The 25,483-nt window shown below is 40.6% G+C and overlaps 1 protein-coding gene and 1 long non-coding RNA gene across 2 annotated transcripts; both read left to right on the plus strand.

Annotated features, from left to right (window-relative positions):
• The first annotated feature begins 679 nt into the window (after positions 1–679).
• LOC121189209 lies at positions 680–7,389 on the plus strand. Its single transcript, XR_005894849.1, has 3 exons — positions 680–760; positions 1,871–2,036; positions 2,853–7,389. It is a non-coding gene; the product is annotated as an uncharacterized LOC121189209 (long non-coding RNA).
• A 2,317-nt stretch (positions 7,390–9,706) lies between these two features.
• Positions 9,707–24,376, plus strand: rel (v-rel avian reticuloendotheliosis viral oncogene homolog). Its single transcript, XM_041049576.1, has 11 exons — positions 9,707–9,817; positions 10,303–10,341; positions 11,606–11,745; positions 11,870–12,018; positions 12,713–12,804; positions 20,003–20,143; positions 20,877–20,981; positions 21,227–21,445; positions 21,588–21,650; positions 21,775–21,849; positions 21,945–24,376. Exons 1-11 carry the CDS (start codon positions 9,811–9,813, stop codon positions 22,847–22,849), a joined length of 1,935 nt encoding a protein of 644 aa, XP_040905510.1. The 5' UTR covers positions 9,707–9,810; the 3' UTR covers positions 22,850–24,376.
• The last annotated feature ends 1,107 nt before the right edge of the window (positions 24,377–25,483 follow it).

Raw genomic sequence — 25,483 nt, forward strand, 5'->3', positions numbered from 1 at the left:
AAATATTTCCATAAAAATTCAACCAAGATAAGAATGTATATAGGTATTATTTCGACTTTGAAACAAAGCACATGCTGCTGTTTTATTCTTTGCATCACCACTGAATGGTAATTTGGTGCAGGGCAGTTGTGGCGTGGCAGTGCATTTAAAGGCTAAGCCATATCCTCTAACTTTTTTTTTTGTCATTTCTATTTAAAAACCAACATTAACAATTAACTATATTAGAGTGGTCATTTTATATTGTAATATAAACTCAGTTGGGTATTATATAATTGAGGGTAAGCTAAATAACAGCAGAATCTCTTTAAAATGCAGAACTGATCAACGGCACCACAAACTACAGCCTGCAAAATTATCACAAAGTTGAATCTGCGCCTCTCTAAAAGAGTTTTAACAAAAACTGAACATTGTAACCTTCATAAATGGAGGGTTTATTGCAGAACTGTTGTAAAAGACTGCAATAGTTTTAGCTAGATGTACTAATAAAATAGACAGTTACCGTTAGTTGCAACAGCTGGAGCTCAGTATGGCTATGTCTTCTTATGTCTTTTGTTCACTTCAATCTAATCTAAGTAGTACTGAGAGTAGAAATAATAACCAGAGGTCTCCAGCAGGGGGAGCGTGGAGCTGTTTCACCGGTGGAGCCAGGTGAAGTGGCACGTTGTTTGCTCCTCTCAGTCATTACCATACAGTGTATGCTCACTACGCACGTGAGGGGAGGAAAGTTTGTGTACCTTTCATACAAACATCCCTGTTTCAGGTATGAGTCCCTCACGGTAACTCGTGTGTTAGGTGAATGGGTAGGTGTTTGTAACCGAGTATGTTTGTGTATTGTGGAGTCATAAAGTAAAAATACGTGACGCCGTTTAAGCTAGCCACTTCAAGCTAAACCCCTTTAATGCTAACCACACTGTCGTCTGTGGAGTAGCCTTCAGCCTGTTTTGGACTTGACGTTGTATTGTTGAACTGTTTGTACCTCTGACTGAGTGTACTCTTACTGTGGTATGTCCGAAGACTAATTTGAAGAAGCATATTAGGAATACACACAGGATATTTTGTGAATTATTATATTTGCTTGACTCATATGTTTCACCTTATTATTTGTGTTCAAATTGGAAACGTTGATATAAGTACTAGTACACACGAGTTTGCTGTTTTGATGCACATTTACTGTGGTGTGGCATCTGTGCCCTGATGTTTATTTTGTTTCAGTAATGCACATATTTAAAAAGCGCCTAGTATACACTTTGACTCTTGTACTGACATTTGTGTTCATTGTATGAGGTTGTCTTGATGAGTCAGTCATTACACACAGGAGCTGTGGAAAGTTTGTGTCCGCCATCTTTCCCACATCTTTCCTCTGTCGTCTTTCCTGTAAAAGCCCTTTGGCCTTACTGATGTTACTGATTTACATACACTGTCTTTAGTTCATTCACATTTTGTTAAATAAATCTTTAAAAGTCATGTGTGGTCTTCTCATTGTCCTTCCTTTGAGTGAGGACGTGACAACTTGCTCTTTTCAGAACCTTGTTAGAAACTTGGAAAAACATTAGAACTCTAGTTTTAAAGGTATTTTACTCTAATTCCTTGTTTGTGATGGGGGGTTGGTTTCTCGCTCACTTGGCATTTCTAAATTCAGTATTATGAGATGAGCTCTGCCTTCTTCCTTGTGTGTGTCATCTTGGCAAAATGTGGTGTATAGCTGTTTGTCTGTCTGTGCAATGAAACTTGTGTGTAGTTGAGGTTTCCACCTCACCTGCTTGGTTGAACATGTTGTGTAGTTGTGACAGTATGCATTTGTTTATCTGCTTTAAGGATTGTGTGTTTGTGACTTTATGTCTGGGTGTGCTTTCCTATTGAAACCCTGCAGATGGGATGGTGTTTGACAGATATGGAGTCTGGAGAGCAGCTGGCACCCCCTCCCCTGCAGCCTCTTCCTCCTCCTCCTCTTCCTCTTTTCCATCCCTTGCTACCCACTCTTAAGTGGGACCTGGCTCCAAGACCCTGAGCACTGGGATCTGCCCTCAGGTCCTCTGGTAAGAAACATTTTTTCTTACTTTCACAACACTCTGTTGATCCTCTGTCTCATAAAAACAGTGTGTACAGAAGAAAACTACCAGGATGCAGTGCAAACAGTTCTGAAGTAGCATTAAAAATATGCCAAATATAGATATCATCATGTCTACAAAAAATTTGTGTCCTCCAGTATTAGTTATGCAGTTATTTTGCAGCCTGTGTGAATGGACCTTTCTCCATAGCTTGGGTTGCAATCAAAACACATTAATGAACCCCAAACATCTAAGGGGCTCTTTTGTGTGAGACACACACAGACACACACGCTTGGGGAGGGAAAAGAAAGACTAAAGTAGGAAAAGCCGAACATGACGGACGGTTGTTAAAACTTTTACAGTTTCTATGTTGACATTGTATACCACGTGTGCTGAGCTCTACTTACTTTTATGTTCATCTGGTTTTTATACACACATTGGTTATGTGATTATTGGTGTGTTTTGGAAGGAGGCAGAAAAGGAAGTGACTGGGTTTCAACAGGCCAGGGAGCCAGTCATCAACAAGGAACCGTGTGGCCGCAAACCTTGATGTTTCATATGTTGAGAGGCATGCTCTGTGTCAGTGGACCAGCTGCAATCTAGTAGTTGTGAAGGTTTGCGGGTGTGCAGGTGTCTGCAAAGCAAAAAACACAGAAGCTTCAGTAATGTGAACTTTAGAACAGGAGCTGCAGAACCACAGAAAACCGGACTAAATACTGGAGACATGAAGGTATCACAAGTATGTGTATGTATGTGTTAGAGCTGACTCAGCTACAAAATACTTATGTGTCTTTGTATTTGCAGTTGCTTTGTTTCTCAGAATGCTGAAGTGATTCTGTCTTGTTGGTTGAAGAATGGAGTTGATGCAGTTCTGAACACATCATCTGTCCATCCCATCCATCCCTGCTATTCTTGTATGAAGTGCTTTACAGCTGCTTTAAGCTGTGTATTATAGATGTATAAGATGTATACACTGTATTGTTCTGCGTAAGTTGTAATCTTTATTATTACATTTAGTAGTGGATGTCCCATATATATCTAGATTTTTATAGTAACACAGTTAAAGAAATGCATTGATCTGCAAATAGAAACTGTTGTCAAAAGTCAATCAAAGTATAATAACATGTATAATAGTTTTTATGCTTTATCAGAGGTGATGTCATGTTCAAGTCAGTTCTTTGCTAATTCATTTTACTCCAGTTATTCTACAGATGCTACACCTTTACATGGGTGGTGGAATTTTCTTCAAGTTCATGTCACAGACAAATTGGCAGAGGAGGAAAGAACAGACGACAATTGTATAAATAATATATAAATATTAGTTACGGTGGCTACGTTAGGTTTTCTGCAGACTGTTTGCAACAGCGCCACCCATGGAAGGAGGACTTACCAGAAACAACAGGGTATTGGCAATGGCAGCATAAGAGGAAAGACAACAATATTTCCCTGTATCCTATTCATATCTACAGTTATTTATCTACAGATACAGCACAGTTATTGTACATGTAGTTATAGGGTTCGTAATATATACATGGAGAATTCATTTTGAACATTAATAACTCAGAGAAGTAACTAAAAAACCATCCCCAGACTCCTGTAACTTGAAAGGAGCAGATTCACTGAGAACTCTTGTAGAGTTTTTAATGACTTTTATTGAGTTTCTTTTCATTTGGTAAGACTGTACAGTGCATTTACTCCATACATTCCAGATGGAAAAATTGAACCTTGTATTCCACTTTTATTTACTAAAAGTCTTCCAACAGTTCAGGGATTATGATCTCTTACAGAGAAGGCTTTAATTGTGGAACACATACAGGAAGTTTAAAAAAGAACAGCTTAACAAGAAAGTGGAGTGGATGAGGGTGCATGAAAAAGGACAAGTGTAGAGATGCTCATCGCACCAAAATATAATTTCTACAACATAAGACAATGTCCTTTTATGTGAACACACAATAAGTGACAGTAATGCTGTGCTTTTATTTCACATCAAAAGCTATGCTTTTTTCCTAAAGATTAAAGCTGTGAACATGTGGCATGTAATAAAATCTGAAAACAGAACAATTTATTCAAAACTAAACATATTGTTTAAAGTATGTTTACTTCAAAGTGCCACCAACAGAGAGGATCCCAGCCACCCAACCTCCTCTCCACCATGACAACCTGGAAAGAGGACACACTACACAAACACACAAGAGAAAAATCAACAAGCACACTACTCATACGTGTAGAACAAGGAAACAAACCCAACATGAACACAAGGAGGAAAGAGAGAGACAAGGAAGAGAATTGCACTCCTGTAGATCCAGATCTATAATAACTACATATCATGATTTTATCCTAACAAGTTAAAGACACATTTGGAGGAGAATGAAAATCTTAAGGACATTTTCTGTGTGTTACAGAGTATAACTAGAAGTAATGCTTCAATATGTCTTTTTCCTATTTGTAAACTGAGTTTAAAGTCAATCATTTAGATTATTTGCACTGACTCATCTAAAAAAATATACATGTGAATCATTTTTTTAGGCTATTTTGTTTTATTAGGGCCAATTTAAGAGTGTGGGAAGAAACCGGAGCACCCGGAGAAAACCACATATACGGGGGGGTTAAACTTTACCATGCCTGTGACAATGTGAAGATTCCCAGTTATCCAGATCATGGTATTTCTAAGTGCCATTCAAAGGCATCTGGACTCGGTTCTTGAAGACATTTCATGACTCAAGAAGCCTTTGTATAGCACATAGATCCATAATGTTGCCCTATTTTTGTATGCTGAAGCTTTTGTTGTCATTTGGGGGAAATTGTGTTGATTCAGGGGTTATTGGGACTCTGCTAACCCAGGCCCATGGGTGAGGGATTTACTTTTAATGTTTTCAGTGGTGGGCCTGAGAACAGCTACTATTCAGTTATTCCTGACACAATGTCAAACAAATCTTGTATCCTTTCTTATTTAACGGTAAGAACAGCTGCATTTGTTTGTTGCGCTTTGGAAAAAACACATGCAATTCATCTCGGTCAAGAGGGCGCACCTGCAATAAGCATGGATAGCGTACGAAGATGTGTGATGGGCCGAGCATGAAAAACTTCAAGCAGTGTGTCTCTGGTATTACTTTCTTTGGTTCATGGGAGCCGTAAATGTTATATTTAGCATAGCCTGGGGCAGTGGGAGAACTAGGTGCCATTCTAGTTTGGGTCCTGGACAAACGAGCTGCAGCACAGTTGAAGGCAGCAAGAGAAGCTCCAATGCTCAGATATAGAAACAGACTTCTCTCTGGCAGTAGGTCATGGACCCAGAAAATATAAACTTTACTATATTCAATGGTCTCAGAAAAAACAACTGCAATCTTTTCTCTCACCGTGGTCAAGGAAGATGGTTGGTTTAAACCAGCTGCAGTTTCACCTGAGGATGAACCTGTTGAAGTTTCTCCCAACAATTTGTGAGCTCTCTTTGTTTGAGAACCACAGAAAAGTTGAGATTGAGGGAGAACAAGAGAAGGAAGCTTCTCACTGTTGACATCCCTCCTGTGAATCACAGTAGGGCTGGAGACACATGAGACATCCTGCTCTTGTTCACTTTGATGAGTTTCATTACGCAAACAGTCCAAGCCTATGGAACAGCTGCCAGGTTTCTGATGCAGCAGCCTTAGATCTCTGTAGTTTCTGGCCTTTAAGTCTGTCTGGTCTGGTGGTGGTACACACTTATCTGAAGGCACACCTTCTGCTTGGTTAATGCTGGATGAATTGGTAGGATTAAGTCCCAGGCCAGACAAGATGAGGCGACCAAAACCCACGGTTGTCATGTTGGCTGATAGAGGGCACTGAATTAAGATAAAAGAATTTCTTCTGTTTTCCAAATATCTGTCAGGTTTTCCAAGACTCTGCAAACGTTGAAGAGAAGTTGATGAATTCTTCTCTGTATCCTTCCAGTAACTCGGACTTCACCGGAGCCGGTGATGAAAAGAGGTGTAAGGAACCGAAAACGGTCTGTTTATAACTTCGCACATCAAAGGAATGTTACGTCATAGTGACATAGAATGGTAATGGAATCATGCCCGTGTGACGTCAGGAGTGTTCCTGGCACCTAAAAAAAAAAAAAAGTAATTCGCTTCGTCGTTTTAAACAGTGACGTCGTTTCCGGTCGCATTGGCGCCTGACTGTGTGTCAAATCCTCTGTGCATCGGTTTGGAGAAGAAACATAAAGTTGTTCACAATGAATTCTCCATGTATATATTACAAACCCTATAACTACATGTACAATAACTGTGCTGTATCTGTAGATAAATAACTGTAGATATGAATAGGATACAGGGAAATGTTGTTGTCTTTCCTCTTATGCTGCTATTGCCAATACCCTGTTGTTTCTGGTAAGTCCTCCTTCCATGGGTGGCGCTGTTGCAAACAGTCTGCAGAAAACCTAACGTAGCCACCGTAACTCACCAGGACCTTCCACTGTGTGAATACTGGCCCATGAGCTCGGTGTGCAGCTCCGGTCCAGTTGCTGACATCCACACTGCACCTGCATCATCTCCTCTCGGTTTGCACATTCAACACCCCCACAGCTCACCACACACATCCCACTGCTCTGAGGGCAAACGCTGCTGATTTTCACCCATTTTCACGTTGTTCATTTCTGTTACTAAGTAAATTTCATTGAAGTGAATCTCGCGTGGACTCTCTCCATTTCACAGTTCGAGTCAGTTTGTGACACACCACTGTATGTCATAACATTACATCCTCAGTATTACATTGCGTGTATTATACTACCCATCAAGTGTCATTTCTATCATAAAGTAGATTATACATTTTAAACATACAGTATGTGAGGATACAACCTCCCCTCATGTTCACAGTATTGTCGTCTGCATTATTTTCCAAATGTGAAATGGTAAAAGACAAAAAAAGAAAGAAAAATTAATTAATAAAATAAAATGTCAATGTTGCATAGAAGTTCAGCAGTTCAATATCACATTAAGAAACACACACATTAATATGAACATTAAGTTCAGACAAAGAATTTGATTATACTTGATCCCTTATCTCTCACACACTTAACACCTGTGCCTGCAGAAATCATCAAAACTAAAAGTGAATCCTTTTTGTGAAAGTTTTTCATCCTTTTGGTTGCTTCCACATGTAATAGCAAGATCTGAATGAATAAAATTGTATTTTCATTGTATCATCATTCATCTTGTGTATTGTGCTGTAAGGAGTGGGAGGTAAGATTTACCTGTGTCCATGGTATCACTGTTAGCAACACAGAATAAAAGCACTCTATTCAGGGGTCAGAACTGTCAAAATGTTATGGCAATTTAAGCCAGACCAATCAATAAGAAAATGCAGCAGGCCCAGAATTCTGTTTACATGTTGTACTTTCAACTTTCATAGTTACATGCATACAGTATTATCACCACAAGATGGCGTTACATCTCCTAAAATGAAAAAGCTGTTCTACAGAATACAGACAACACAAAAGATGCATGTTCCTGCTTTGGTGAGATTTTTGAATTATGTGCCATACAAACTGCCATGTTTATGTCATCTGAAGGTTCAGGTTCAATTAGCAAGTCAAATTAGGATTTACATACCCTGCTATTTAAGGTGACACACACACACACACACACAAAAACTGGGGGCTGGGGGAGGGTTTGTGGAAAAAAAGAAGATCCTTTTCATTTCTACAGACAGTACATGCCAGAAAGTGCAATTAACATGATCCCATCAGTTCTCTGTTCAAACCATTTTGCTATTTGCTAATTACCTTTTGCCAAGAGCGTCTCAGAATCCTTCCAAAACTTGGGCATCTGGATTGATGACAAACCTTTAGGGTAAATATTATTCATTCATAAACTAAGGATTAAGTTGAAGCTGTTTCACAGAAATGAGGCTAGTTGATCCACATCCTGCAAACAGAGGGCTGTGGAAGACATTTTTGTCTCAGCCCTAGATGATGGTGATGTTATCTATGCATAAACCAGCCTCCACTCACAATCCTCTTGACATCATTTACCACTCTGCAACACATTTGTATATGCATTTCTTATGTGGGCTGGCCTTGACTCTGTGTAAGAAGAGAGCATCATTGGCTTTTGGTTATTTATGTTGTACTTCTAAACAGATTTATTCATCCTCAGTTCTCACCAGGACATCTGGAACCAATCAAAATTGTTCTGCAGCCTGACTTTGATATTTGCTGGCAGCAACTGAGCAGCCCCAAAGCAGCAAACGGGAGCTTGAACATCTAACCAGTGTTTGCAAAGTAGAGGAGGATGTTTGTCATCTTTTATCTTTTAACACCCAGTTTTCTTTCCTGGCTGTCTTTACTTAAGAGATGAAATAGTCAACAGCCAGTGCTGCACATGAAGGATGCTGATGCACAAACTTGACTCCCATTCTTCTTCCCTTTCAACACACATGATGCTGAGTGATATGGTCCTGCACGGAGACAATGTTGCCCGGCAGAACAGCCAAGAGGCCCAGGACAGTGAGAAAGTAGACCTTGTAGGCACTGTTCTCATCACTGAGCAGACAGCTGTGAAGGATGTGCAGGATAAACCTCTAATTGGGATAGAGGATGGTGAGAGAGGACACAGAAAGGGAGCAGGACTGAAGGGGTTGATCGTTAAATTTGTTGCCAGGATGGGGAGAAAAGATGTTGATTGCAATGGCTGATCTGCTATTAATGTTAAACAGGTCAGTTGTGTACATTAATAACTCAGAGAGGTAACTAAAAAACCATCCCCAGACTGTAACATGACAGGAGCAGATTCACTCAGAACTCTTGTGGACTTTTATTAAATTTCATTTGGTAAGACTGTACAGTGCCTTTACTTTTACTACTTTTTACTTTTATTTAAGGAATTGTCAAGTTTAATTAAACAGCTTAACACCACAAAAACAGCAAAGCAGAGTGAGCGAGGGTGTATGGTCAAAAAAAGATGACATTCTGCTTTGGGGCATGATGAAAAATGTTTTGAATTATTTCTTGAGCTTCAATCCAAAAAAAATGACAGTTTCTTCAATGACTGTGGAAGAAAAATCCACAATTTCTGCTTCATGGACAAAGTGCATTGTAATTCAGCAGTTATTGATTACTGATAATAACATTTCCAGCAAAATATCATTCGACCCTCTTGGCCTTTTTCATGTCTCTTTTCTTCACTACACTAAGTTGACTCGGACTTGTCCTGACACTGGAGACACCAGCTTGTGAGGTGATGTCTGTATACCTGTTCTGGACATGGGGGAAAAAAAATTAAAGCACAGAATCAATTATTTCTCTTACCTGTGGACAACACGAGGCTATAAAAAATGATCTTAACTGTGAGAGTGTGATGCATGTGATGACATGCTGCAGGTTTTCAGCATCTAACAGCTGAACACTGAGCCGCGCTTTTTTTTTTCTTTTTTTTTTTTTCTTTTTTTTTTTTTTTTGCATTTCATTCTTTCTCATGGCCTTTTTTTCTTCTCTAAACTCAGGACTGCTGCTGTGTGCATTTCTTCTGCACCGTGTTTCCATATTTTCTCCACAGTCTCTAATCTTCAGCTCCCCACACAGACTCTCCGCAGCCAGAGTCAGACTCTGCTGTGAGTCATGCGGCCTCTCATTGGTCACTTCAGACGAAGGGGCGGTGACGCAGGGGAATTCCCGCTAGTGTAACAAATGTTACTTTATCTATGTGCTGTCACTCATTCAGCTCGGGATTCTCTAAGAGACAGTAACCTGTGATACGACTGAGAGTGAGTGAGAGTGCGTGTGTGCATCATGAATGGTGAGTAGCGATGTCTTTATTTATCGTGGAATAATAGCAATGGTGATGTGTATGCTGAGTGTGAAGGCAGAATTCAATAAATGCTGATAATCATGTCTGAGATGTTCAAAAACATGTACTCCCTCAAGTGTAAGGTTTTTGGTTATATAGTTATCTGAAGCCTTTATATAGAGCAGCAGCTTTAGTGCTTAATTCTTAAGTTATATACTGTTTAGCACTGTCAATTAGAAGTCTGTTTAACTAAACAATGCAACTTCCTCCTTGTTGCAATGATTGACAGCGTCACTGGAGTCATTGTCAGTAATTTGAGGGTAGCTATAACAGAGCTGAATGGTCTGACAAACACTACAAACCAGTTAGGGTGAAATCTCCATGTCTTTGATAATGTCTTTGTCACATTGTCACCATTACTCAATATGGTTTTGTATGTGATTTGCACACATATTTGTCTAATTTGTTCCCATATGTCAAATTTTCCTCCGCAGTTCTCATGCCCTCCATGCTAGGGGACGATCCGCACCTAAGTAAGAACATTTTAATACCTCTTGTGTCAAAATGAGCTGCCTGTCCCCACAAGTCAAAACTTAAATGTGCTCCCCCCGCCCAAAAAAAAGAAAAGAAAAAAAAAATCACTGAATGCATTGCAGTCATTTCACTTCCTCAATTTGTTTTTCATTTTGTTTAGCTTTTTTCAGACCTGGGGTGTGAGAACCTGAGTAGTGATCATCTTTATAGTTTGTGGTGTATGAGTCTGTACGTTTTGTTATAAATGTCTGTATGTGTGAGCTGTAACATCTTTCAGTTCTGTGCTTGCTAATGTAGCTGCAAAATGAGGAAGGCAGGGACATGGGCGAGCTACTTTTTTGGCAAACGTACATTTCTTAATTATGTCAGAAATGTAACATGACTTGTTTCTTGCTGGTCTATGTAACATCTCTGTGTGAGCACTGCACTTTGGTCTTAGTGCTTGTTGGTCGGTTGTCATGTCCACAAAACCATATTTTTGTTCTGTTAAATCTCTGGAAACACTGTACACCAAAAACAAACACACTTCCCGGATCAGTTCTAGTTCCTCTCTCACACAGGCATCATGTGGGGCAGGTTTTGATTCATGCAAAAAGATGAAAGTTGTACTGACAAACTTGTTTCGTGCTTTGATCGATGATTTGATTTGGACAGAATGGCGCAGGCTTGCCTTTTTAGTAAACACTGTTCTGATGTTTTGAGTTTAAAAGGCATTTTAGTCGGGCTGAATTTGAATGAACACTGAAAGACTTTTAGACATCTCTGTTACATGTCATGTTGTTTTGACCAAATGTCAGCAACATGTTTCAGTGGGAAGCTTAACTGCAGTCTGAATGCAGAGTTTGAGATGTCATATGTAAGGAGGACTTCTAAAACCTTTCACTTCTCATCTCAATTTTGCATAATTTTAACCGAGATGCGTAGACTAACTGCAAATCACTGAACCAGTGCTTTTCAGATTATTGAATCACACTGTCCATTTTAAATATTAGCAGCTAAAACGAGATGCAGAGCAAAAATTGAAAGACTAGGATGAGCTCATCAGTTATACACAAATACAGAGGTGCAGTTAAATACACAAGGGTTTAGGCACCGTTGCCCATTTGTGCTGAAAAGAAAATGAGGAAATAAAAAATGGTGGGAAAAGAGCATTCATCAGTGTGTTTCCTGAAAATATCAACTTCAACTCAGGCTTTATCATCACCTCCCCATTTTCCCATCCATTCACCCCTTCACTGACTCTTTTTCATCTGTACTCTTCAGTGGCTGAGCCGGCGATCCAGATCTTCGAGCAGCCTAAGCAGAGGGGAATGCGCTTCAGGTACAAGTGTGAGGGTCGCTCAGCGGGCAGCATCCCCGGAGAGAAGAGCTCCGACAACAACAGGACCTACCCCAGTCTGCAGGTCAGTCAGCCCTGTCGCTTTTCTCCTCCTCTCTTCTTTTTTATCTCTATATGTGTCTTTCTATACAAGTTTGCATGCATGGGCAACAGAACTGTTAAAGCCACCTCCTCCTCTTCGTCCACAGATCCTGAATTACTCAGGTAAGGGTAAGGTGCGCGTTTACTTGGTGACGAAGAACGAGCCGCACCGACCGCATCCACATGACCTGGTGGGGAAGGACTGCAAGGACGGATTCTATGAGGCCGAGTTTGGTCCAGACCGTAGAGTGATCGCGTGAGTTCTTCTCCCACAGTCACCTCTGACCAACAGCACTGTTGTAGTATTCACTGACTTCACTGTGACCGTCATCATCAATATATACATATTCAATTTGCTCTCTATTAACTGTATTTTGTGTTTCACTTGAGTGTTTCGGAAGAGACCTAGTGTAAATAGGGGACCTCTCAGATACAGAGGAAGAGACTCATACAGCAAATCACACACACACAGAAAGCATATTTGTTAAACCATGTCTGTGATCAGGATGGCAATATGGGTATTCCCCAAGTGACATCATCCATATTTGCTGTGTGTTAGAGAGAGAAAACAGTGTTTGTGTACTCAAGCATGTATGTGAGAGTGTGAATGAGTCAGTATCTTTTATGTATAATTTGTAAATCCCTCATGGATTTGTGTAGTAAATTCAGATTAATTTAGAATTCCAGCCTCTCCATATACATAAAGTGAACTACTCCTTTCTGATCAATCAGAAAATCATTATTAAAAAATGTGTTTGTTGAAGTGTACGTCACCAGCCAAAGCAGATGGGTGAGACTAATTGCATCATTGCTTTGACCTTAACACAAAACTACACAATCCTTTTTATAGATCATACTTCATTCAGATATAGCCCCATGTGTTTTGTTTATTCTAATCAGGCTGTTGCAATAGTGTTTCTCATGTTATCGTTGTGTTATTATACTCACAGTTTCCAGAATCTGGGTATCCAGTGTGTGAGGAGGAGGGAAGTGAAAGATGCGATCATACAGAGGATCAACAGAGGGATCAACCCCTTCAGTGGTGAGTCTTCTAAACCCAGATCCAACTTTCCGTGTTCTGTCTGAAATCAGAAATCTGAAATCAGGTCTGAAATCTTGTTGTTTCTGTTTTCATCACTCACTGTAGTTCAACTCTGACATCAGTGGTTTCAACCTACTCGTACAACACATTAGCTTCAGAGCCTGACTGGATCCTGGATCCTGTAGTACCAGTACAGATAATAGATTTCTTAGAGCTGAAAAAACAGATCTGATCATGTTATATTGGCTCATAGTTATTGCGACAGGAACACATACACAGAAAAAAAACACTTTTTTTTTTTGTGAAACACAAACAAGCATTGTGAAGTTTTGTTCTGACTCAGTTAACATTTGTATTTACTATTGTCAGATTCAAAATTTACTGTTAAAGGACATGACTCTAACAGTATTCAGTATTTTTCTTACTGTCAACACATTCTATGAAAAGATCAAAACCAATAATGATTTGAAACTTAGCTAGTATTGTGTATGTATCTTATCCCTCTGTGCCACAGAGCTCCATTCTTGTCCAAAAACTATTAAACAGTGAGCCACATAATCGTGGGTGACATATGTTCCTTCATTACCATGAACAGTGAGTATTAAATTAAGTGTGCATTAAGTCACAGCTGAAAATAGCCCTCAGATAAATGTGCTGTTTCTTCCAGTGTTAGGAACATTTGTTAAAAACTACACTGGCGAGCTGTTTTAGGAAATTAATGACTCCTACTTATTAAATTAGCTTATTACTGAACTATAACTATAAATAAAAGTACAAATACAACAAAAATGTTTTAAACATGAAGCAAGGGAAATGAAATTTGTCATATCTGCCTTAGTACTGTGTGTGTTGATCATCATCAGCTGAGAATATCAGCTCACTAATAAAGGAAAAAGAATGAGTGTCATTGAACAACTTAGGTGAAAGGCATAACAAGTCTGAGTTCTGTTATCACTGCTGTTGGTTACTGTCACTGTCATTTGCTGCTGTTGCTTTTCCTGCTGTTGTTACTGTTAAACAGGTTCAAAACAATTCAAAAGAACTGTTTTCAAATGCTGGTTGACCCAGTTCTCAGGCAGCTGAGAAGATTTTCCTAACATCAAGTCAAAAATTCGCTCTCTTACCACCGCACTATCTACAGTAAAGCCATTTCCTCTGTGTGCTTTCATTCTGTGGTCCTCCGGCGCAGACAGACAGCAGTTCTCGTGTACAAACAGGCGTTGAGCTACTTCCCCATTCTTGGTCACAGTTGCTCAATTCAGCACAGTGCAGGATGCCACGTGAGAGCTGGGAATGCAGGATTCATTAAAAGGGGGAGGGTGGACCGAGGGGGTTCCCCAGCTCTCAGAGATGATGATAAAAGTAGAGTATGGTGTTTTACAGGTCTGTAAAACCGTGGAGGGAATGGAAGGTTTTTATTCAGACATGTAAGGCTCACTTTCTGCCTCTCAAACATACAGGCATGTTTGTTGATGATCTTAGATCCTATGGTTGTTTTTAAGATTCACAGTAGGCAAATTTGCAGCTGTAGCTGCTTTTAGATAACTGGCCTCAGAGGACATTGTAAACCACATTTATATACCATATATTTGTAATTTGCTCTTTTGCTTTGATTTATTACTTTGTCAGAAGCTTTCAAACCTGATTCTTTACTGTCAAGTCGAGTCTCATAAAATGATAAGACAGCTAACCTAAAAAAACCCTATGAAACTGTGATACAGATGGTCTGTGTGATATGAACCCCTAACCCTAGATGACGTTTTTAGTCATTTTCCTCTGTCTAATAAGCTTCACCACACAAAACCACATCTCTGTTCTCTTATCTGTATGATAGTTTTCGAGTCAAAGGAACTAATTTAGGTTTAAAACTTGTCAGAAGTTGAAGACTTTAATCAGCGGTAGTCGTATCAGGCTGTGGAAAATGACCTTACTGCTACCAATCAGTTATATTTTATTGTGTGATTCCTGTGGTCTGTGATTATGCTGTGAATATTTGTAAACTTAGACACTTCTTACAAAGCCTGCTGTTTGGACTCATGGGTGAGAAAAGACAGAAAGTTTGCATTTGTGGACCTAAATGAGCAACTCACATTTCCACTTATCTAACACACCACTGGAGTAGTTTTAGATTTACGGACTTTGGGTGGTTCACTGTCACGAAAAGAGACAGACTTTGATGTTGTTCATTCTTTAAAAAGAAATGTTTTACGAATCTTTTATCTAAAAAGGAGTAGAGGGAGGTTGAAGCTGACTTGATAACCTGAGCTTTGACTTGTGACATGGGTGACACCATACAAGAAATCTTGTTGGTATTTCGTTCCTAAAGAGCCATTCTGATGATGAATTGTCACCATTATCCTGACGTTCACTTCCATCTCGCAACCAGTGACAGTGTATATGAGGGCTCTGTTTTCAATATTGTCGTGTTTAGCTGACAATGCTAGCTGAGAACAGCTGTAACCAATAGTACGATGTATAAGACTGAGACTCTGGTACTCTTGGTACTGTGGTGATGGATATAAGCAGTTATGCGACAGGTAGATGTGACAACACTACAAAGAGGAGCAGTGGTAGTAGAGGAAGCTCAGATATATTTATTGCTACAGACTGTGTAATGGGCAGCTGGATGTCTCTGTCACGTGGCTCAAACCTTCCCCTCTCTTCAGCTCACTTCTGCTGTGAAACTCAGCTGCTTCCTGTGTTGGAGGGAGATAAGCCAGAGCAGCCCCCCCCAACCCCAACCCTCCCCAGCCCCTCCCCAACCCATCGCATTCGCACAACCACTTTAACACACTTACAAACCTTTGTGACCTCGCCTCATGCATGCAAAGTGTTGTTTGCAGTACATCAGTGTGCAGTTGTCTGTCGTATACCTGAGACCTATTTATTGAGATGGATGAGGTCACTGTCTGTTCACATCACCTTTTGCTGATGAGCTGAACGCTGTGTGTGACGTAGTAAAACGTTTCTCTGGCTTCTCACATTTCACAGTGTTGTGGTTGTACACCTGGTAAATGCTCAAGTGAAGGGCCAATAACATTTGCTGATGTTCAGAGCTAATTTTCAAAGCTTGTGGTTGTATATCACGCTTTGTAAACCTGTGAAAAAACAGTTAAGCTTTAAGTCTATATTCAGATGTTTACAAGACGGCTCACTGAGGTAATTTGTGCGCAGATTTTAGCTGGAAATTCAGTTTCTTTTCAAGAAACATTGAATTTCACAGTTTTTCCGACGCTCTCAAAGGGAAATTGTTTCTGAGCTTCATTTCACAGGCTAAAAATCTTTCTGATCTGATCTTCATTCGAGTTTGGTACCACTCAGTGATATAAAAACAGCAGTGATTAAACCCTCACAGCCACACCTATCACTTTAAATCACCGTGGAATGTGTCTTAGAGCTGATTCCTCTTCAGAATCTTTCTGACCCTTTTTTTTAGCCCATACCAAACATATTATTATTTCTATTTAGAAGTTGTAGGTAACCTTTACGTCAGTGCTGAAGAGTATTATAAAGGAGCACTATTGCAGTGTTGTTGGTTTTTTTTTTTTTTTTTTACATCAGCATTATTTTTGCCACTTCTACTTCCTCTGTTGAGAGGGCTACCATGCTGGAGGTGTTTTTTTTCCACTGGCCTTTTACTTGTTTTATCATGTTGTGCCATTGCCAGAATACTAATGCTATGTTTCTATCCAATCTATCTTCTATAATGTTTGTGCCATAAAGCAGTTTCCCTATGCAACACAGTAGTTTTATGATACATTGTGGGTATAATATATGAATCTGTAATCATTACCTCAGCCTCACAAACTGAGCATTGCATCTCAGAGACCTGGTGAAATTGTGAGTCATGTAGTGGAGACACTGTTTGTGGTGAAGCTTGGCACCTGCCTCCCCCTTTCTCACTCTTCCCACGTTCGAACGGAACCTGACGCCCACCCGCCCACAACTGTCTCTGTCCCCCTCCCCACCACAGCCAATGACCCCCTCACCTCACAGCTGCAGCTCCAGGATGCCCAGTGACTCTGGTCACAGGTTGTTTCCACCACACACAAATTCACTCGCCACTAGTTTTACCTACAACCCACTTTCCTGCACCTGTCCAGCATCTGCCTCGTTCCGTAGCACACTCCACAAACACTCACACACATACCGCGCATGAAGACCAACTTAGTATGTTCCATCAGTATTTGCTCTGACAGTTCCACTTTCATACACAGGCAAGTCTCCATTTCTCCCTCCTTCAGTTTCTCCACTGTGTATCTATTTTTGCCACCTACAGAAGACAAACCTGATGACCAAACAGAAACCTGAAATAGAGCAGAGCTGCATGCAGCTGCAAATCTTTGTGCAGAGAGACGCTTCAGCTGCCAGGAGCTGATATTTATTATTCACAATTTTTGTTGTTGTTGTCGTTGTTGACACTGTACACTGTGAGCATACCCACTACGTGGCACATAGTATATGGGAAAGTCTCAGAGGCAGGGTTCAAGATTCTCCTTCAAAATTACATCAAAATGATATTTTCTAAGAAAGGAAGCACCTGCTATGTCCTGCCGTAATAATTTGTGATATTAATGATGTTGTTTGGCAGCGCTCCAGACAAAAGTGCCACATTATTTATGTTGAATTATGGACAGTGACTCATGAGAAACTCTTGAAAAGCTTTGGCAATTGATGATGAGTGAGGAAGTGAGGGTTCCAGCAGGCAGAGACTAAGGGCAAAGGGGAAAATGGAAGGTGTTTGGTCTGAGCAGAGAAGGGAATGAAGGCTGGAAGGTTTGACAGCTGGCAGGCGAGGCAGGAGGATGGAGGGAGGCTGGAGGCCGGTGGAGAGTGTGGTGAGCGTGGCAGGCAGACAGACACAAGATGAGCCTGACGCACAGAGAAATGATGAGATAAACTCAGAACACACTATTCTAGGCAGCAGGGAGCACCTGATACCAAACTGTCTGAAGAACCAGGCACTGGAGGTGCAGACAAAGGGGGACAGGGACAACCATGACACAAGCTGCACATGGCTTTAAAGGCATCATAAATTAGGTTGTAAGCACTTAAAGTCATCTTACAATAATGACGACCAAATGTAACTAATTACACGACCTTGGCTGATATTTTCTGATTTGATGCTTATATTGTAATTATATTTTTTGTTGTAATGAAATAATGCATCAAATATAAAGATTTCAAACCTGCTAAATATAAAAACCATCTGTCCCTTCACATGTAATGGACAGATATGAGAGTGGTATCAATCTTCTCATCAAACTCTGAAAAAGAAAATAAGCCCAAAAAGTCGATTTCTTTAAGGCTGCATTAAAACCAAACAGCAGTCAATATATAACAGACAGTCAGAGTGTTGTGTACCATCTGATGTACAACAGTGTTATAAATGCTAGAGCCAGACTGACATGTTTTGGCTGAATCTGATATTTAATATCAGATATCAATAACTTATGAACAAAGCGTCATGTCAACACCAGACAGCTCTTGTCTTGTTTACTGTATCATTTCTCAGTAAAAATGCTTAAAGAGATGTGTTTTTTTTAATTTGCTTATTAATTCCACAACTGTGGATTGCAGTCAGACTCAAGTCACACATCTGATGACCTCTGACTAAGCAAAATTCAAACAGAGTTGTAACTGTACTAATGACCTCGGACTTCACTTGCATTTGAGCCTTGAGAAAAACAGTGGCTGGTGCCAGGGGTGCATGCAGAGACAGGGAAGGAAAAATACCAAGCTAGCTGTCTGTACTGAACACGTCCAGTGTCACATTCAGTAAGGACGAGGAGTTTCCCTACATCTCGTGTAACTGCACTGAAGCTTTTTGTTTGTTTTTTTTTGGTATTTTGTTGGATGCTGAAGTGTTTCTGTCAGGAATCTCCATGTGTTTTTAACCAAATTCTGATATCATGCTGTTTTGAAAAAATTGGTGAGAAACATATTATGCAGGACTCAAAAAACAAAGTTTAAGAGACTTGAGATTTGACTCGACACTAACTCATGTCCCACCACTTTCACACACGTCAGGAGCCTCCATGGTCACTCATGCAAGAGTCTCATCTCTTGCCTCTGTCATACAGACGCTCACACATACACTCACACTACTTTCCACTCAAGGGTGACGTTGCCGAGCGTCACCGTGCCGACAAATTGTAGGCGGGGATGGCCTTGAAGTGAAATTGAGAGATGGAGGAAGAGAAAGTAGGCGATGTGAAAGCCTGGCGTGTGTGTGTGTTGGTGTGTGGGCGTCTCAGTACAAGCTCTCCCTGCAAGGTGTGTGTTTGTGTGTTGCCTCTGAGGGCGTGATGTGTGATGCTTGCATGTACATATATATGTGTGTGCCTGTGTATGTGCGTGTGTGTCTGTGGGCAAACGTGTGCAGATGAGAATGTAGGCGGAGGACACTTAAAAAGATGATCTGTGACGTGTTCTTGTTGGTTGAGTTAAGGTTTAGGAGAGAGCCTACAGATGTGACAGCAGCATAAGAACATTATAGAGAATTGACCTGCAGTATCTATCTATGCTTTAATATTTTGACACTGTATATGATGATTTTAGACGTATTGGTTCATTAAATCCTTCTGTAATTATATAATTTATCACAGAGTTTCATTGTAGTTTAAACTATTGTTGCAAGGGATGTAGTGGAGAGTAAGCATCCATAGACATAAAACAGGTTTTTACGAAGAAACTTCTACCACAAACCAAATTCCAGACTTTAATTACAACACATATGATGAAGTATGAACAAGATATAAAATAGTTCATATTAGCTCCACCTCAACCAACAACTGTGGCGCGCTACTTACACATGAATGCATCAACAATAATAATAATAATGATAATAATAATAATTATTATTATTATTATACTAATAATCCAGTAATATCATATACAATAATATAAAAAGGGTACTTTCAGAGTACTTTTAATTTCTTTCAATACATGAAGTGCCTTTTGCTGATAATACTTTTAACATTTTCAGTGCAGGACTTTTACTTGTAATCGATTATTTTTGAAGTGTGGTATTAAATTTTTTTGTAAATTAAAGACGAATATGTCAAAACCTAAGCACTTGTTTGTCTTATGGCAGTAATAACGCCTTTAGTTGGCATAAGAGTATCCTCTTTCATCTACTTTGACTGTGATATTGACACTCATGTTTATTTGTGTTTGCGTGTGTGTGACACCTCAGTGCCACGCGAGCAGCTGCTGCAGACAGAGGAGTACGACCTGAACGTGGTTCGCCTTTGCATCCAGGTTTTCCTGCAGGATGAGAACGGCCACTACACCCGACCTCTCAAGCCCATTGTCACCAACCCCATCTACGACAACAGTGAGTGGCTGAGCTTTGTCTGCATCAACCGTGTTCGTGCTGACGTCACGTTAGGCTTTGAGAACATGATGAAATTGCCACATAATTGCACACACAGGAACACGGGCTGCCAGAGGTTAGCTGTGTCCACCTTATGGTTCAGCTGATGGTGGATTTCAAGAGCTGAGGATGATATAACTTAAATCATTGCTAGTACTATGCAGTAATTGACAAGTTACACAAGCAGCTGTGTTTGCACATACAGTTCATAGAGAACGTATCTACCTCTGAAGTGTATGCGCTCGCAAGCGTTTGTTGCAAGACCTGTGTACGTGTGTCCACTAGATATTCTCTCAACACTGTTTCAAATGTTGCACTCAGTGAACTAGTTCACTGTTCCTCACGCACACTGAGAAAGGGGAAGTTCTTTATACACACTAACCCTCAAACAACACTGTTACCATGGAGCACTTCCTCTTCTGACAGCAGGCATGTGACATGTGACTCAACCTGGGGAGGCTTCAACTGTAAATGTTTTTTTTTTTCTAAACTGAGGCAGTTGCTGAGCCAACCGCACTGAGTCACTTAAGCTGATCACAACAGTCCATTGGTAGATCAGCCCACGGAGTAAAGGCAGTTTCTGACATTGTTTGAAAAACAAATGTTGTCTTATAAATGTGTAGTATCCACTCTTAGTTGTTAGCTGTGCTGCATCTTTTAGGTTACACGTTTAAACTTGTTTCTGCATCCTCAGGGGCCCCAAACACAGCAGAGCTGAGGATCTGTCGGGTCAACAAGAACAGTGGCAGTGTAAAAGGAGGGGATGAGATCTTCTTACTGTGTGACAAAGTACAGAAAGGTACATACTATCAATGTTCTGTAGACCTGCAATAAATCAATCAGCATTTTATTATTGTACACATTTTACACTATATGTTTTTCACAGAGCTTGCATCTATTTTCTCTTCTTTCATCTTCATTCAATCAGTTTATCCATTAGTCCATTTTGCTTTTCATAGCCATAGTGCCAAGGCCGTAGCCACCTCTTTGCATGTTCATTCAGTTTTTCCATTTCTGTCATCCCATCATCCCCCTTACCTCCAGATGACATTGAGGTGCGATTCTTCTCCTCTGATGGCTGGGAGGCCAAAGGCTCCTTCTCCCAGGCTGATGTTCATCGCCAAGTCGCCATTGTCTTCAAGACTCCATCCTACTATAACACCTCCATCACAGAGTCGGTCACCGTGCACATGCAGTTGCGGCGACCTTCCGATCAAGAAGTCAGTGAGCCGATGGATTTCAGATATCTGCCGGACGACAAAGGTGAGCGATGAATACGATCTTCCTGTGACTAGTAAATTCAAACCTTCGCCATTGCTTTGCGTGCAGTGTAGTGTCCAGGAAGTGGGGCCCAGTCCTCAGTTATTTTCAGATGATACATGTGAACATTTTGCGTTTCCTACAGATCCTTATGGCTACAACGAGAAAAAGCGCAGAAGAGAGCACTTGATGAAGATTGGATTGTCAGGTACGAGATATGATACTGAATGAACAGTACAACCCACCTGATGTGATTCAAAATGTATGAGCTTTTCCTTTGTGTGAAGATATACATGCACGTATAGTAACAAAGGTTTCTGGCCTACGTTTAGGTGCAACTTTTGCTGGTCTAAGTATGAACAGGCCAAAGGCAGTGCCACAGAGTACCATGACTCATATGCGGAAAGGTAAGTGATTTTAGTTGATTTCCCTCACTCACTTCCATCCAGATGTGGATAATACCGCCTTGCCACCACACTAAACGTCACTATATGTTTTCCAGACCTCAGCAACATGTACCTGAGGCAACAGCCCACACCTGCAATGCCGCAGCAAAATATATTCAACCAACCCTACCAAGCAGGGTCTCAGAATGTAATAATGACACAGGCTTCTAATTTACAAATCAGGCAATCATGGGCAAATCACAGCCCGGCACTCTCAATGGATACAGTCACCATAAACCCGTCTGGTGCCATGGGCAATCTGCCAAATAGCAGCAGACAACAGCAGCCAAACCGTGGATCTGTTTACTCTCACAGAGTGGAGCACAACAGCTGTGAGAATAACACCCTCCCCCAGCTCTCCATCAGGGACTTGCAGTGTTTGGATACAGTCACCCAACCGTCTGTAATGAACCAGTCAGAATCCCAGCCACTCTTCCACCCGCAGCACCAAAGGGATGAGCTAGCCTCTGAGACGCGTGCCCAGAACCATCTAGGCAACCAGAACCAGGGTCTCCAGAATGTGTGGCCCAGTTACAGTACTCTCAGTCAAGTCCAGAACCCCTTTAATGGGTCAGTACCTGGGGGCGGAGGAGGGTCACAGGGGCTCGGCTCTTTCCCCTTCCTTGAGGGAATGGAAGGGGACGATTTTCTGAAGGGGCTGGGGGGAGGAGGCTCTCAGACTGGTTTCCAGCTGAAGCAGGAGCCCCAGATGCCAGTGGGACAAGAGACCCATCAGTCTCTCATGCAGTCGCCGAGGGAGAGCCAAGGAAATACTTACACCAACTTGCTTCCTCGTCCTATGAGCAACGGCACAAACATGGATCCAATGATGCAAGATGGTAGCGGCAGCACCCAAGCTTTTAAAAATCTGCAGAATCCCTACTCAAACAACGGCATGCCCTCAGATGTTCACTATTCAAACTTGGCTGACTGGATCAAAGCAACTCAGCAAACCGACTAAAAGCAGTGACATTTTTGGTATTAAGAAATGAACAGAAGAAGCAGCTCAAGGAGGTACATCGGTCTTGTTTAGCCTTGTGAAGCCAGAAATTTAGCTTCTCCCATTCTGGCCTGGTAAGGCTCAGTGGGCATTTGCTTGGGTTATTGAATCTGTGTGCATAAGACCAAAATCATTGGCAGCCAACTGGATCCATAACCAGACAACAGCATTGTTATTCTGCGTGGTGTGACCAATTACTCTTGTTCCCTCTTTAGCAAAGACATCACCGAGAATGCTTCCTACATCTGATAGGCCAAATGTGGGACTTGGTAGGTTGTCATTGGGTTTTGCTTCCAATTAAAGACACCTTTCCTCCATAATGTATCAGCCAAATTTAGTGTCTTGGCAAATTTGAGAAAAAAAATAGGCCACACAGTTCCAGAACCTTGCCTCATTTTTTTTTATATCAAGCACATTTTCTGCTTCATGATTGGCGTAAACTAAGGTTCCAACCTCTGGAACCTTGGTGTGTTTTAAGAAATGCCAAGCGGCATTATCACGCTAATCACTCCCCCTAATTCACTGATCGGTTTGGCTTCCAGCTGCTGGCTTTCTGCAGACTCATCAATAAAACTGAGCTCGCATGAATTCAGCTGGTTTCTGCAAGGCAAAGACCTGTGTGTGGATGAACCCTTCCATAGGTTGTAGTAATGATAATGATCGTATCAAATGACTTCAAGAATGACTTCTGAAGAGGTGAATGTATTTCTTTCTTTCTTGCCTTCTCAGGTGAAGTTGGATTCACTGTCGATATACTGTACAGAAATGAATGTTTTATTGGGTGTTTGATGTTGAAAAAACAAAGGGGTAAATGGATGTTAGGGATTTTTTTACATTGTACAACATTAAAAAAACGGCTTATTTTCATGGATTTCCTTGTTATTGCTTTTTAAAACATTCATACATATTATACGTGTCATTTAAGGTGTGTCACTGTTTTATTGATTTTCTTTAACAGAGTATATGCTGTTAAGTGCACTCTGTACATACATGTTAGCCATAGTTGAGAGTGAAAGCAATAACTTTGTTGAAACACTCAAGAACTGGCAAGGTACTGAAATTTCCATTGAGGAAGTGGGAGGACGCACATTCAGTGGTGTCTTTCCTTTGTAATGACTATGTCATACCAGTGATCACATGTGTTATCCAGAGTTCTCAGAGCATTTCTACCAGATGTTTTATAGATACAGACATCAGTTTTATGTTTTATTGTTTTATTCATTCAACTGATGCTCTTAAGAACAGTTACAGAAAGTGCCTTGGTCAAGACCACTTTGATGGGACACATGGCTGATGATGGAGAAACACTTGGCAGCAGCCTGAAGGGCAACTTCCACCAGACAAGCTCAGCCTAACATGTTTTTTTACTTGTACAACTTCCAGAGGCTTTTTGTTATTATTTTGATGTCTCCTTTGTATTTGTATTTGTTTCGGCCATTTTTGTTCCTGTTTTTGTTTTGTTTCGTTTTCTACAGGGTCGTTTCTTAATAAAGAATGTCTGTTTCCACATATTTTGTCCTTTATTATCATATCCACACTGTATTTTTACAAACACTATAAATGACAATACCCGCTAATTTAACTTGGTAGAGGTGGTTAAACTGACATCTTCCAACCAACCAGAGACAAGTATTTTCTGTGGTTGTGTTATAAATATTTACACTTTGTGAAGGTACACTCCCCAGTTTTATTAATAATGTTTTAAAATACAGGTGTTTAAAGTTTCTCTTATTTACCATTAATTTTCTGGACACTCGAAGTCTTCTGTTAAGCTATGACTAATGTCAGTTGCATCTTATATGATGAAAACAAGTCACCAAATATACAAGAGTTTATAGAGTGTGTAGTGGTGTATGTCATGCAGTTTCTGGCCAAAAGGAATAATAACCCATTTTATCTGGTGGAGACAAGAAAGTGTTGATTGTGTGTCATTGAGCATTGACTAAGGCAATTCACAACAACAGTGATGAGCCATATGACTTTGCACTTTCGTTTTGAGCTACAGCACTGAAACTGTCCCTTGCGTCTCTTTTCATCATGACTTTGGCCAAGGCCAAAACATTCTCTTCCCTTTCTGAGGCCAGTCAGACAAAACAATGTCAAAAATCCTAACTAGGCTTGACAGAACGTTAAGTGAAAGTCTGAGCAGTGTGATCAGGGAAACCTGGCTTTAGCGACCTGATCGAAACCTGTTGCTTTCATGTTCAGGCACAAATGTAAAAGTGTTTGGTACTTCCAGCATTATAAATACTTACTTTTCATCTGGTGTCACAGCTATAGTGCTTTCACACTCTCATATTTGTCAAACATGGTGAGACTATTAGAGAGACAGGAGACTTAGTAGCTTAGCTACTAAATCTGACTTCACACACACTTTCTGTACAGATTAAACATGCACGATATAACAAGCTTTAGAGGTGCTGGTGAGGGGATTTTGTTACCCTTGGCCGGAGCCCGGCTATCTGTTTCTTCCTGCTTTCAGTCTTTATGCCAAGCTAAATGAACCAATTTCTGGCTGTATGTTTACCGTACAGACATGAGAATGGTATCAGTCTTCTTATCTTTGCAAGAAAACTAATGAGCTATTTCCTAAAA

The sequence above is a fragment of the Toxotes jaculatrix genome, chromosome 11 (genome assembly GCF_017976425.1).
Source record: "Toxotes jaculatrix isolate fToxJac2 chromosome 11, fToxJac2.pri, whole genome shotgun sequence".
Taxonomy (NCBI): Eukaryota; Metazoa; Chordata; class Actinopteri; family Toxotidae; genus Toxotes; species Toxotes jaculatrix.

What these genes read in the sequence shown, in the direction of transcription:
- rel (XM_041049576.1), top strand. An exon ending in ATATCTGCCGGACGACAAAG is followed by an intron (nt 21,446 to 21,587) that starts GTGAGCGATGAA and finishes CGTTTCCTACAG; the next exon opens with ATCCTTATGGCTACAACGAG. An exon ending in CATGACTCATATGCGGAAAG is followed by an intron (nt 21,850 to 21,944) that starts GTAAGTGATTTT and finishes TATGTTTTCCAG; the next exon opens with ACCTCAGCAACATGTACCTG.